The sequence below is a fragment of the Lates calcarifer genome, linkage group LG6 (assembly GCF_001640805.2).
Source record: "Lates calcarifer isolate ASB-BC8 linkage group LG6, TLL_Latcal_v3, whole genome shotgun sequence".
Classification (NCBI taxonomy): Eukaryota; Metazoa; Chordata; class Actinopteri; family Centropomidae; genus Lates; species Lates calcarifer.
The window spans coordinates 17,712,078-17,725,280 of NC_066838.1; the positions used below are offsets into that span (position 1 = coordinate 17,712,078).

General features: G+C 41.5%; 1 protein-coding gene across 15 annotated transcripts in view; it reads left to right on the forward strand.

Annotated features, from left to right (window-relative positions):
- Positions 1-13,203, forward strand: part of LOC108889501 (membrane-associated guanylate kinase, WW and PDZ domain-containing protein 1) — a 91,607-nt gene extending 78,404 nt beyond the window's left edge. For 12 of the 15 annotated variants that reach the window (XM_018685975.2, XM_018685977.2, XM_018685976.2 and 9 more), the window contains 8 exons: positions 380-575; positions 762-1,064; positions 3,681-3,884; positions 5,523-5,610; positions 5,722-5,782; positions 7,338-7,481; positions 8,192-8,330; positions 9,950-13,203. In XM_018685975.2, the coding sequence (XP_018541491.1) occupies positions 380-575; positions 762-1,064; positions 3,681-3,884; positions 5,523-5,610; positions 5,722-5,782; positions 7,338-7,481; positions 8,192-8,330; positions 9,950-11,055 (2,241 nt within the window). In that variant the 3' untranslated portion in view covers positions 11,056-13,203. Of the gene's footprint in view, positions 1-379; positions 576-761; positions 1,065-3,680; positions 3,885-5,522; positions 5,611-5,721; positions 5,783-7,337; positions 7,482-8,191; positions 8,331-9,000; positions 9,093-9,949 lie in introns of all 15 variants that reach the window. The other 3 variants (XM_018685988.2, XM_018685989.2, XM_018685978.2) reach the window with 2 other exon arrangements.

Consider the following 13,203-nt stretch of genomic DNA (forward strand, 5'->3'; position numbering starts at 1 on the left):
ACTTGTTGTTTGTGCCAAAGATGGTAGTTGTGCGCTTGTTTCTGTAAGAGATGCTGGGTGTACACTCCCACACAATGCCTAAGGCACACAAGCTTTTGCATGGCCCCAGTAGGCCGCGCTGGTCTTCTTGGTTTCTCCGAACGTCAGCCACAAATACCTCGCAGTAATGCAACAGTAGACTCTGAAACGCTGCTGTGTGAGTCACTGCACTCTCTGTCAGCTGATGATTTTATTTACTGCAGTTCAATGGCACTTAATTAGCCATAGTATCATAATTATGAAGCATCACATTACTCTCACGTCAAGTTACGATAAAGGAAATTCCATGATTTAACAGAAGTCTGTTACATCATGCATTGTGTGTGATTGCCTTTTCCAGATCTACATAGGGCACATAGTGAAGTACGGGGCAGCAGATGAAGATGGCCGCCTGCGGTCGGGCGATGAACTCATCTGTGTGGATGGCACGGCAGTGGTGGGCAAGTCTCACCAGCTGGTGGTGCAGCTGATGCAGCAGGCCGCCAAACAGGGCCATGTCAACCTCACTGTCAGACGCAAGACCCCCGGATACGGAGGTGAGCCAACTTGAGCATGTGTGTTCACACACGTGTCACACACGGTCACATGCAAAACACAATGCACACTGCTTGCTTGTTTGTGCACCTAGGAAGAGCAAGGTTCCTGACATGAATACTTTGATCAAAAGTTGTAGAAACACTCTGCAAGTCTAACCAGTTGGTTCTCTTCCTCATTATCCCCAGTGTCAAAAGGAGAAGGTGATGTTCCTCCATCGCCAGCCTCCTCCCACCACAGCAGCACCCAGGCACCTAGTCTGACAGAAGGCAAGCGGACCCCCCAGGGGAGTCAGAACTCACTCAACACCGTCAGCTCTGGCAGCGGATCCACCAGTGGCATTGGCAGCGGCGGCGGAGGCGGCAGCGGGAGTGCTGTGGTGCCCGCCTCCCTGCAGCCATACGACGTGGAGATCCAGCGTGGAGAGAACGAGGGCTTCGGTTTCGTAATCGTGTCATCTGTTTCCAGGCCTGATGCCGGCACCACCTTTGGTAAGTGAGCCAAAGTGAGCTGGAGCTAGTTGAGATTGACAGGGACTTCAATTCAGTGTGACATGAGAATTTATTTTGTTTACTATGGGCTGACTCTGACTTCAAAGGATAGCATGGTTCAATTTAGACTTTAATCTGACTCAACAGTTTGATTGTTGGGGCATTTATAATCTGTATTGGTGCATGTTACGTGAAGAGTCTTTCTGAAGATCATTATTTTTCTCTGTAATTAATTTACTCTCTAGCTGTGAGCAGCATGAACAAATAACTTCTAAACAGAGCAACATTTTGGTCTCAAACCAATTAAAAATGATCAACTAATTTAGGTTTTTGCTGAAATTGACATTCACCCACAATGAGACGATGAGCCTCCTATAGCTACTGTAGGTCTCACTATAGTCCTAAGAGTGTTGTCTGAAATGCCCCCCCCCCCCCCCCCAAACTGCATTTGGTAAACAATAGAAAATATGTAAGACTTTTTAAAATTAAATTCACAACTTTTTGCTGTCTTCTAATGCCATTTTTAATTAAACTAAATTCAATCAATCTTAAACTGAAATGAAACATCACCAGTCTCAAACGCAAACCTCCAGACTCAAAACACACATCCACAGAGATCATAAATGCACCACTGACTGAAAAGACTGATGCCATCTCCTGGCAGAATTGCAGTATTTTTACAGTTACTCCTCATTGAGCTTCCTCCACTTAATGAATAGCAGGCGAGTGGTTTTTGACAGGAGTGTGCTTAATGCTACAGACCGAGGTCACAAACCCACTGTCATGAGCTTAGGGATAAAGAAATCTCCTCGTGTGCTGAGCACACTCCCTCGGGATCAGGCTGGCTACAGCTTTATCACAAACACCATCATCACAGATTCATGCCTCACAGCTGCCCTCACCAATTCATTCAGCATGTAATTGGAGTCTACTCAGCACAGTCCATAGCTGTCTATATCATTTACGTATCACAGCAAAACAGCAGAATTGCATGTATTAAAGTTGCTCAGGCATTGATGAGGAATTGTAGATCCCGTCCTCAAACAAATTTAGTATTAACCTCCAAGTGATGAATTTCCAACACCAATGTCATACCAAGGTCCCCTGTATAGTTAGCCATTATGATGATGTACTGTGGTGTGTCATAGGCGTAACACAAGAATGGATGAGACGTTAGCAACACTGACTGCCCAGAGAAAATTTCACTGATCCAAGGGCTAATGGTGTTGCTCTACAAAATGCAACGCAAGAATTAATGTATTATTTATAGTGACACTAGTGACAGTGCTAGTCAACAACCATGTCTAAACGTCTTCTAGTCTTTTGAGGTTCCTGTTTTTGCTGCTGCTATCTCTGCGCTCCCCTGCTCTACTCTGTCACTATTCCTCTTGGGATGATGAGATGAATGGACTATGAGCTTTCATGTGCTGATCTGGGATGGTATTGTAGCATCCTGCACTCACTCTCCTAATGGATTCCAACCATGTGGGACATGAGCTGAAATCTGACAGAGAAATGTGTATTACTAAAAAAAAAAAAATAAAAAAAAAAATACACAGCTCTGAGGATTCTTCCAGGAGCACTAGATGTTTTTTTTTTAGTTCTGAGGAAAACAAAAGCATTTTCAGCTGATTCAATCTCCCATAAACCATGGATACATAAACCATTTTTGCTCCAGTCCAGTAGGGCCCATCCCCCTCTCATCCCCTTCTACTATGACCTGGGGTTGGTGTTGTGCTTAGCAGATTAGGCATTAAATCCTGGGTACTTGCCACACCCTGTAATGTTCCATATCTCATTATTTAGACAGAGTAACAGGATACAAGTGCATTTTTCAATCAGGACAGAGGCAGCGTAGCTGCAAAGGAAGGAATAAATATGGATGATGCAAAAAGTACTGGATGGAAGGGGGAGCGCAAGGAGGAGTGGAGATAAATGGTGTGAGATGGAGGGAGGTTGAGGAATACTGTAGATCCCCTGGATCTGTTCAGGGCTTCTGCATACACAAGACGTGCAGTATTGAGTACTGTCACTCAGGTGCAGGTTGCATGTCTTGCGGTGCTCGCATTCACCACACGACCAGAGACACATATAGGGCTATAGGCTGTGTGTCTCCTCCTTACAAATCCCTATCATTTTCAAAGCTGGTCAAGAGCTGGTCAAGAGCTGGGGGGCAGCCATGATGCTGTGACCAGTGTATTGATAGGCTGTCATGCATTAACCACAGAGGGCTCTAGCCAGTGGCATATGATTCACAGTCCATCGATTAACACGACAGATGATGGGAGTAGAGGACATCCTCTGCATATTCCCAAAGAGCCCATGAATTTAGGTTCTGATGTTATGCTGTTTTTCCTCCTCCTTTCTGAGCCATGTCATATTTCACACGTGTGTTGATTGTAACATGTTAACAAAGTGCACACAGCTTGGGAAGTGGTGATTCAGATAATTGACCTTTCTTCTCCTCTCTCTCTTTTCTTTCTATCCTTTCCTTAAAATGAAATATAAATCAATACAACAATCAAACAAATAATCTTGACAATCACATCATCACCACACACTATTTCTAACACACAAAATATACATGCAAACAAACACATATGTATAACACAAAAGCTGGAAATGCTTGTGTGGCCATGCCCCACAAAATAGGACGTATCATCGAGGGCAGCCCAGCGGACCGCTGCGGGAAGCTGAAAGTCGGGGACAGAATATTGGCTGTCAACGGCTGCTCCATCACAAACAAGTCACACTCTGACATCGTCAACCTGATCAAGGAGGCCGGGAACACAGTCTCGCTCAGGATAATCCCGGGTGATGGTAAGGTTTTTAGCTTCCAGCCTCACACGGCTGTTTCATAATGCAGCATGATGTGACTTATTCATGGATGTGGTGGGAAGAAAAGGGCACTGCTACTCTTCACAGGCAAGAGCACTTTTCATCAGGGTGTGAACCCTGGTATCTCAGAGAGTGAGTCACTGAGTAGGAGTAAGGTGAAGTTGCCCCCAGAAACCACAATATCACAATATCTCTCTCTCTTTGTTTATTTTCTTTGCTATATATCTTGCCATTTGCAATATTTTGTTAGCTTGAAAGGATTACAAACATTGCTCACAATTAACCAAGAGCTTCCTGTTTGTGTTTAATCTCTTCATTTTAGTTTAGGAAAGGAAACAGAACTGCATAATATCAGCACAAGCACACGTCACAATGGATTTAAAATGCCTATATAAAAATAAATCAGATCCATAAATAAAGTAAAACACACTGCTCATTGTTATATGTAGTTCCTTTTTATGTATGCATTTATCTATTAATCTATCCAGAAGTCAATCCCAGATGACATGGGGCAAAGGTGGGGTACATCCTGGACAGGTCTATCACAGGGTTTTTTTTAATGCCATATTAAAATCAAATCACAACACAGAAAAAATGAAAATTTTGATCAAGCAGAGAGCAACACAAACCTGCCAATATTACATACAAGGCACTATCATTAGTTTTCATGAGTAGGTGCAAGGGAGCATTTTCTTTTTCTGTTTTGTAAATGAAACACATTGTCCATGCCAAAATGAAAGAACAATCAACGAACAATCAGTTGTCTGGTCACAGCTTTGAGGCATGGCTCAAAGGTTTAGTGTTGCTGATACATACATAAAAGGAAAATACATATTACAATATGTATTGTATTTCACTTTGTTTGTTTTGTTTTTATTTTGACATTTTAAATCTTCCATAGCTTGTGACCCAAAGCACCACAGTGCTATAACAAGGGTGCCTGTTACTGACTGAGCCACTGGTCAGCCAATGAAAACCTCCACAGACAGAAAATGAAACTTAATTAAGGCTGGAGGTGAGAGAGATGGGAACAAACTCCCACACACACATGTTCACTAACTCACAGCCTTGAGCATGTACATGCACGATTCTAGTAGAAAACACGACATGCCCTTATAAAATGAGAATGGTGGCATTTATTAGTTCACCTTATTCTCATTTCAGATTTCACACAAAAGTTATGTGGTTGTATAAAACTGTTCACCTCAGAAAGACAGTGAGGTGGCTGTGAGGAGGTCATATCTTTTCTAGTAATGAGGGGAAAGTAAGTAGAGAGTCTGAGACAAATGAAGTCAGGCTGATGTTCTTGCTGAACATTCCTAAACTATTCCTGCGGAATAGCAGATGAAACAATGATGCAAGTTGTGAGTTTTCTTTTTTCATGCAGTAGGCACTGTTGTCCATGAGCAAATGGCAAATGACAACATCACAGGCAGTTAGCATCAGGTTGAATAGAGTAGCCTGTGGGCGGTTCAGGGGACTCTTCTGGACAGTAACATTTTGTTCTCCAGAGTGTCTTTTGAAAACCACGGCTACAGGCAAATGCATTTAATAAAAATAGTCATTTTATTTTACTTTAGACGTTTAGTGGCAATTTAACTTTTCTCTGTTTCTTTCCAGAATCTTCCAATGCTTCTCTACTGACCAATGCTGAGAAGATAGCTACCATCACTACCACACACACACCTCAACAGTCCACAGAGTTACGGTAGGCGATGATGCATAATTTTTTTAAATATGCACAAATCTGACATACCGTCGAGAATATATACTTTAATACAGCAATGTGTGTCTTCATCTGAGTTTCTCTTTTTCAAAGGAATAACTCAAAGTCAAAAGGGGCTCCTCCTCCTCCGCCCATACAAACTCAGACAACACAGGTAAGAACAGATGCTTTCACTTCACAGTTAACGATCGTCTGGGTTTTCTGTCAATACATCAATTACCAGCTATCAGTCACATGACCATTCCAAGGACTATAGCAATAAATAGAGGATTATAAGTCTATATAAAGCCTTTTTTAAAAATCTGAGTTGCCAAATAACAGAGCACATATTCAGACAGTCTCTCCTGGAAGGCATTCATAGTGTTGCACTTGGTTGTTCACATGTATAGCGACAGAAATAATTGTGTACAGAGTGTTAAAAGAGCTAGAGAGGGAGGTTCAATTACAGCAAATCACAGCATGAAGTGGGTGTGAAAGTTGTATCGTTGGTTTTGTAAAATTACAGAAATTGTTGGATACAGATAGTAGACCATCCGACAAGCAGTTCTGATGAAGCGTACTGGTATCTTAAACAATCTAATTGTCCATTATTGCAAGATTTGCATACATACATAGCATATATGCAGCGATATTATGTACTCTGACACAGGAGTGTTGGGAAAGTGTACATTGAGTATGAACCCATTGCAATTGAGATGCCCACTGTTTACCACATGAGAAACAAATTGTAAGTACTACAGTTTCACAGAACTTCACTCTAAAACTAAGTTTCATTATTGCACTCTTCTTGCTCTTTTAGCAAACGCAAATAAATTGTGACATACATGAAACATGTTACTTAAATGTCCACTACAGAGGCAAAAAGTTGCAGATAATGAAAACAAATCAGAGTGACGAGGAAGCTCTAACCATCTCAGCATGAAATAAACATAAATGCTACATTTCATTACAATGTATGTTTTCTGCATTGTTTCCACAGTTTGAGCACTGGCTGATATTCTCTTAATTACCACATCTTGATGCTGAATGGGTTCTGTATCAAACTAGGTATTAAAAATGAGATTTGTGCTTGCACATACAGTACATTTTAAATACAATTCTTATTTCACACACCAAGTCATATTTTGGATTTATTCTGTTGGGATATTATATCCTAAATTGCATTTTCCTATGTACATATAATGTACATACTATAGATCTCTCAAACACAAATGACCATATTCCTGCATATATCCTCCTGAAAAGTCATTGTGAGTGATATTATCAAGGTTTTCCACTTAAGTTGACCTCTTTTTTTCCCTGTAAAGTCAGGTTCTTAAGTATCAGTAACATTTGCCATTCAGGTGAACGGGAGGATAAATTTGAATAAACTTTGTATCTATGTAAGAGAAAATGTTTTTTTTTTTTGGGGGGGGGGGACTTCTCTTGGGAGGGAACTTTTGAGGAGTATGGTAAGTTTTGGGTCCAGCCCTTGTGCCGCCCTTGCCTAGCGATCTGTACCCTGCTCACAGGCTCATGCAGCATTAATTATTCATGCATTCAAAGGTATTGTACTGCCATTGACATTTTGTGAGTTTTTGTGGGACATGGCTTGATTAGTCCTGACGTTTTGGACTCACCTTTTGACTCCCCATGTGCACCATGGATTAGTGATTCCTCCTCTCTGGTCTCTCTGACTTTCTCCTTATCTCTCCTTTTATATCTCATAGGATGCTGAGTTCTACTCTGTGGACCTCGAGCGGGACAGTAAAGGTTTTGGCTTTAGTCTGAGAGGAGGACGGGAGTATAACATGGACCTGTACGTTTTGAGACTAGCAGAGGATGGTGCTGCTGTCAGAAATGGCAAGATGAGGGTAAGAAACTATTAAAACTTAATTTGTGACTCTTTTTCTCCAGTTATTCTCTTCTATAGATAATGGCAGACTGAAGGTTTATTCTGTCTACAAAGCCAAAATGCAGAAACTACAAATAGTACTTCAAAATCTACCAGATTCTGACCTCTTAATATCTATTTTAACATATGTTTTTTTTAATGTCAAATGTACAGTAAAAAAAACTGCAGTAGCTTTCGTATCCACTAGAAACCAAACCAGTCAACTATGCAAGAGAGCCAGATCCAGTTTACGCCAGACAGCGAGACAGCCACAGCTAGCCTTGGCTATAGCTAAATTTGCATACAGTTTCCCCTTAGCTGCTGCTTGTAATTGAAATTTATTCATTTTGATGAACTAACATCTTGGTAATTCAGTTAGCCATACAGCTTTACAAACTGAACATACATTAACTGACATCTTTGCTCCTCTTGACTCTAGTGAAATCAGCATTTTGGTGTGGTGTATTCTATTGGTTTCAGGGTGATTATTAACAGATGGTAAATGGAAAAGCTACAACATTTATCCAGTCAGCCTTAAAATGTCAAACCCTTTTTTCCTCAACTCAGCTGTTCTGTAGTTACTGCTGCCTGCCTGTGCAGGGCAGTATAGGTTTTCCTCTCTTTGCACACTGCTGATGAAAAATCATTACTAGCTGGCTTTAATGATAACGTGGCCTCTCTTTGGTTTAGGTGGGAGATGAGATCCTGGAGATAAACGGTGAGAGCACAAAGAACATGAAGCATTCACGTGCCATTGAACTGATCAAGAATGGTGGTAGGAGGGCGCGCCTTGTCCTCAAACGTGGAGATGGATCTGTACCTGAATATGGTAGGTTAACATGTTGCAAATGTTTTTCTCCTCTTCCTGTAAATAAACTGCTATTGCCAGGATTGAGATCATATTACTGTTGGAGCTGTACACACTGCAGACTAGAATAAAGCCTCTTATCTGCTTAGTGTGCCACAGGGACATATACTCCTGCTTTTTTTTTCGCTGATTTTCATTATTATAAGTTATTACTGCAAATGATAAACATTTGACAGACAGACACTTTCTGATCCATTAACTTAATTTATCATGTTCAGCACAAGATTGAACTGTCAAATATTATTGATCAATGAAGGAATGGTTGCCACAGAATCTTGTTCAGTGATTTATACTTTATATGTTCTGTAGCACAGGTGTTTTATAGCTGAGGTAATACTCCCTCCATACAGCTATATGCTCTGCTGATAGATTATTCCACTCACAGTTTGAGTCATATTGTTGTATTTCTCAGCATTATTTTCTGGTTTATCTGGGGTTTTATTTTCTGAGATGTTTTTTTTCCTATATTATATAAAGTGTAATGTTTTCTTGTCTTTCACAACAAAGGCCTTCTTCTCTCTATTAAGATGCACTATAAAACAGCCTCTTGTCTGTTTTATTTGTCTTCTCCTCTCTATTCCTCCTTCTATCTCTCTGTCTCTTGTCGCTGGGCTCTTCCTCCTCTCTCCAGCGATGATGGCTCCTCATCTCGCTGTTGGTACAATGAGGAATGACAAGATGGGAGAGCCCTGTTTCTACCTAATGGGCCAAAATCAGACCACGGTTTGTAACCAAAAGTCTGTCCCAATCCACTCTCCCTGTCATCTTTTTCCTTTCAATTTTATATCCACCCTTCCTTCCAGCTCATCCCTACCTGCATCCAACTTTGTGTGTGTTTGCGCGTGGGTGTGTCTACGTTGTGTACGTGCTTTATGTCTTGCTGTGCCTGAATTAAACATAATTATTTAACTTTTGCGAATCTGTACACAAGCAAAACCTTCCCCCCCTACACCAGTGTCAGACCAGATATTTTTAATGGAACTAATTTCACTGCTCATCACATGCTGCTGCCATAGCAACATGTATCTAATTTGGCAGACTTACAGCCAACACACTCATGTGATGTTTTGTTTTGTTTTGTTTTTGCTTTTGGTTTGTTCTCCCCAATGATGCACATTGAGTTGTTCACCACTTTGTTCTGAATGATTTCCCAGGTGCCTGCTGTGTCATTGATAACCCCTGCCCTACACTTGCTGATGTGTTACACCTGCTGTTGTTGCTGACATCACCTTGTGTTTCAACCTGCAGTCCTATAGAGAAAATATATTGAAGTGGTTTATTACTTCAATGCAATTTATGTGTATAGATGTAAAAAAGAATATTACACATCAACGTAGATTTGTTTCTGGGGTTATATACAGCACATGAAAGAGCACATGTATGCATGATTTCCATAAATCTCTGCATTGACCTGCTGTCATATCAATGCAAGAGCTCACATGAACCAACACGGAAAGTCATGTCTGCTGACATAATAAATGTCACGTTATTTATGTTGCATATTGAACTTTCCTCAACTGCATTCTTCTTATAAAGTATTTCTGGTCAACAAGCTTCTCTTCCTTTCTCCTCTCCTGCAGACGGCAGCAGTGACGGGCACCCTCCCACACCCGGGGCACAAAACACTCCGGAAGTGAGAACGCTGCCACCCAACAGCCGATATCACACCTCATTGGAGTCCAGTTATCCACCAGACCTTCACAAACCATCACGCCAGGAGGAGGCTGCGCGTGGCCAAGACAGGGACAAGAACAGGGACAGGGCTGGGTCAGATCAGATGGACTACCAAGGCCGGCAATTTAACCCCCACCATCATCACACCTGGAATAACAATCACAGTCAAAGTACCCCCAGACAGCAGTCTCCAGACAACAGTAACAGCGGTAGCAGTGGCAACAAGAAGAGCCGAGGCCGCAAAGTCAAGAAGTCTGAGTCGGAGAGCGGCATCTCTAAACTCCTAAAGACTCTGAGGAAAGACAGCTCGGGGAAGAAGGCTGCAGCTGCTGAGAAACTGAGGGGGCGAGAGCTCTCGAGCAGCAGTTCTACTTTGGACGGGAGGTTTCGTCTGCAGCGCCGCGGCTCCCTTGACCGTTCACCAACCCGAAAGCGCGCCTCATCTCCTGATCGCCGGCGGGCCAAGTCGATGGACCGCAGGGCAGAGCGAGCACATCGGGACCGCACACCTGAGAGGGAGTACGATGACGGAGGGTTCCTCGCAGTCACTCCTGAACGCAAGTTCTATGAGCGGAGGCTCCTCAAGGACTCGCAGATGGTTGGGCGAGTTAGGGAGGCCACAACCCCCGAGCGCTCCAACAACAACGGGGATTCGTTGTCTCTTTCCAGGGGCCGTACATATGATAGAGCCACGAAGAACGGCAACCTCCTGAGAGACTCATCCTCAGAGAGGAGGGAGGAGAGATATCGGATGAATGGGACACCGGAGAGACGATACCGAGTGGAGCGGGACTCTTCCCCTGACAGCACCTACAGCCGGGACGAGCTGAACTATGCAGCAGCACCCAGATTGAAGGACTACTACAGCATGATGAAGAACAACGCTGCACACAACAATGCTGCCTACAACAACACAGGCCATAACAATAACGCAGTTGGCCGCAGCCCAAACCAGCTCCCTGAGCCCAAGAGAAGGCTGTACAAAGAAAGCCCCAAAGACCTCAGCATCTAGAGCAGAGCAGAGATCCCCCTCGCCACTCTCTCCTCTATCTGTGCAAACTATGTACCATACACTGGAATTGGACTTCTGAGGATACTAACTCTTGTGCTTTATTTGGTCAACTGGTTTATTGATTGATTTGATTGACTTAACTACTTGTGATCCCATCCAGAGATTCATAAAACAGCAGGAGTACAATCCTTCTATCAGTTCATACTGGTTGTTTTGTCATTGTTATAGTTATTTTGAACATAACAGAGGTTGTTGTACAATAGTAAAGGTATTGTATGTGCCTGCATATGAAATCAGTGATATTGCTTTTTGTAGGCATTGCTGAATCTAAATATTTGTTCCCTCAGAGGTATGAAACATGCTTCCAGTTGTGGTAACTTCTACTAAGCTTGTTTTCAACCTGTTTTTAGATGTCTGTTCCATTCCTGAATTGCTTTACTGAACAAACTATAGCACAAGATACTGATGGTTCACAAGAACTGTGAGAATCACGCTGGACTTAAGGCAAAAATCTAAATTTAAGATCTGATGGTAAAACTAGAGTGATCATTATATAAATAATATATGACTTTTTTGCTATTTATTTTTAATTTGGCACATATCTTGAGCAAGCTTCATTACACCTTTAAGGACCAAGGTAGAAGTGCACACTGTACCTGGGAAAGCATGCTGTACCCTTACTTGTGTTGCATCCATGAAATGTGTGGCAGCTCACCGGCCTTTACTTAAGTACACCCACACACTTCTGAAATTAAGAAAAGAAATCAAACAACTGATGTGAAAATTGGCAATGGTGTTATTAGTTTGAAGTAGGATTCTAAAAATAACTTAAATATTCCAGCCCTTTGTTCCTTAGTGTGTGCTGATGTAGCAGCAAAGGAACCTGACTCACTTTCAACAACAGGCAAAACTGTTCTGGTTGATTCTCTGCTGCGGGAAAATGGGAGTTGTCTAAATTTGTTGCTCATATAAATTTCAACTAAGATGAGTCTGCATTATGCCACAACACCAGCTTGAAGCTGCCATAAAATTTTTCAGATATGCCAAAAAAAAAAGAAAGAAAAAGTTTAAAACAAACAAATGTGTAAGTTATCCCTGTGCAAGATGCATGTGTAAATTAAAGTGTAGTTTCACCACTTTATCCGATAGGTCTGAGTGAGAATAATCAATAAGGAACATGCACTGTAATCCCACAATAATTGTTAGCCCTGTCCTCATGTTGACGATTTGTGCACCGACCACCTCCTGGGTCCTAACACAAAGAGCTGGTGTGGTTTGTTGTGTTGGTAACATATGGAGAGTCCTGGTACAGGAGACGACCAATCTGCCATGCTGAGCCATGCTGTCACGCCACTGGAGTCTGACTGCTGCTTTATAATGTGTTTTGTGTGTATTCTCTGTTTTATGTTTCATTAAAGAACTAAAAATATATTGGATAAACCACAACAAATGCATTGTTTGATCACTGTTGTCGCCATGGTACTGTATTTAACAAAAAAGAAGAAAAAAAAAGAAACACATTTAAGAAGTTAACCTGTTGGCCATCACCTGTAAAGAATTTTTCCAATGTAACTATTAGGAACCCGTCAAGGAATAAAATGTTGCCTTTTTCTTGTACAAAAGAGAAATTTATGAAAAACCTCAGCAGTGAGGAATGTGATATTGTGTTTATATCTCTGAAATGGACCTGATGATTTATGGGAAATATGTTGATTTACTCTGGATCAGGTATGTAAAGACATTTTAAAATGAAAGACTGTATTTGGTCAATCAGAAACTGTTTGATGGTTTGAATCTCTCTCGATGGTTAGCCTGCCTTTGTATTATAAAGCACTTGTATGCAGTCTGTGTTCTTCAAGCATTATTTCTTGCAATGTGCTCTGGACATAATGCTGTCTCTGTGTTGATAAAAGCAGTACATGTATATGGGCCAATCTTTTTTTATAAAACTATGCATATATAAATACTACATTGTTCATAGCTTTATTTGACCCATGAAGCTATACATAACATTAGTCTAAGTACAAGTAGATGTGGACTTATCCAGCTTCTTTCCTTGAGATGGATTACAATGTATATGTAGCTATCAAAAGAAGTCTGTGAATGCTATTTTTATTATCAAATAAAGTTTTCCATACAAATTCAAAA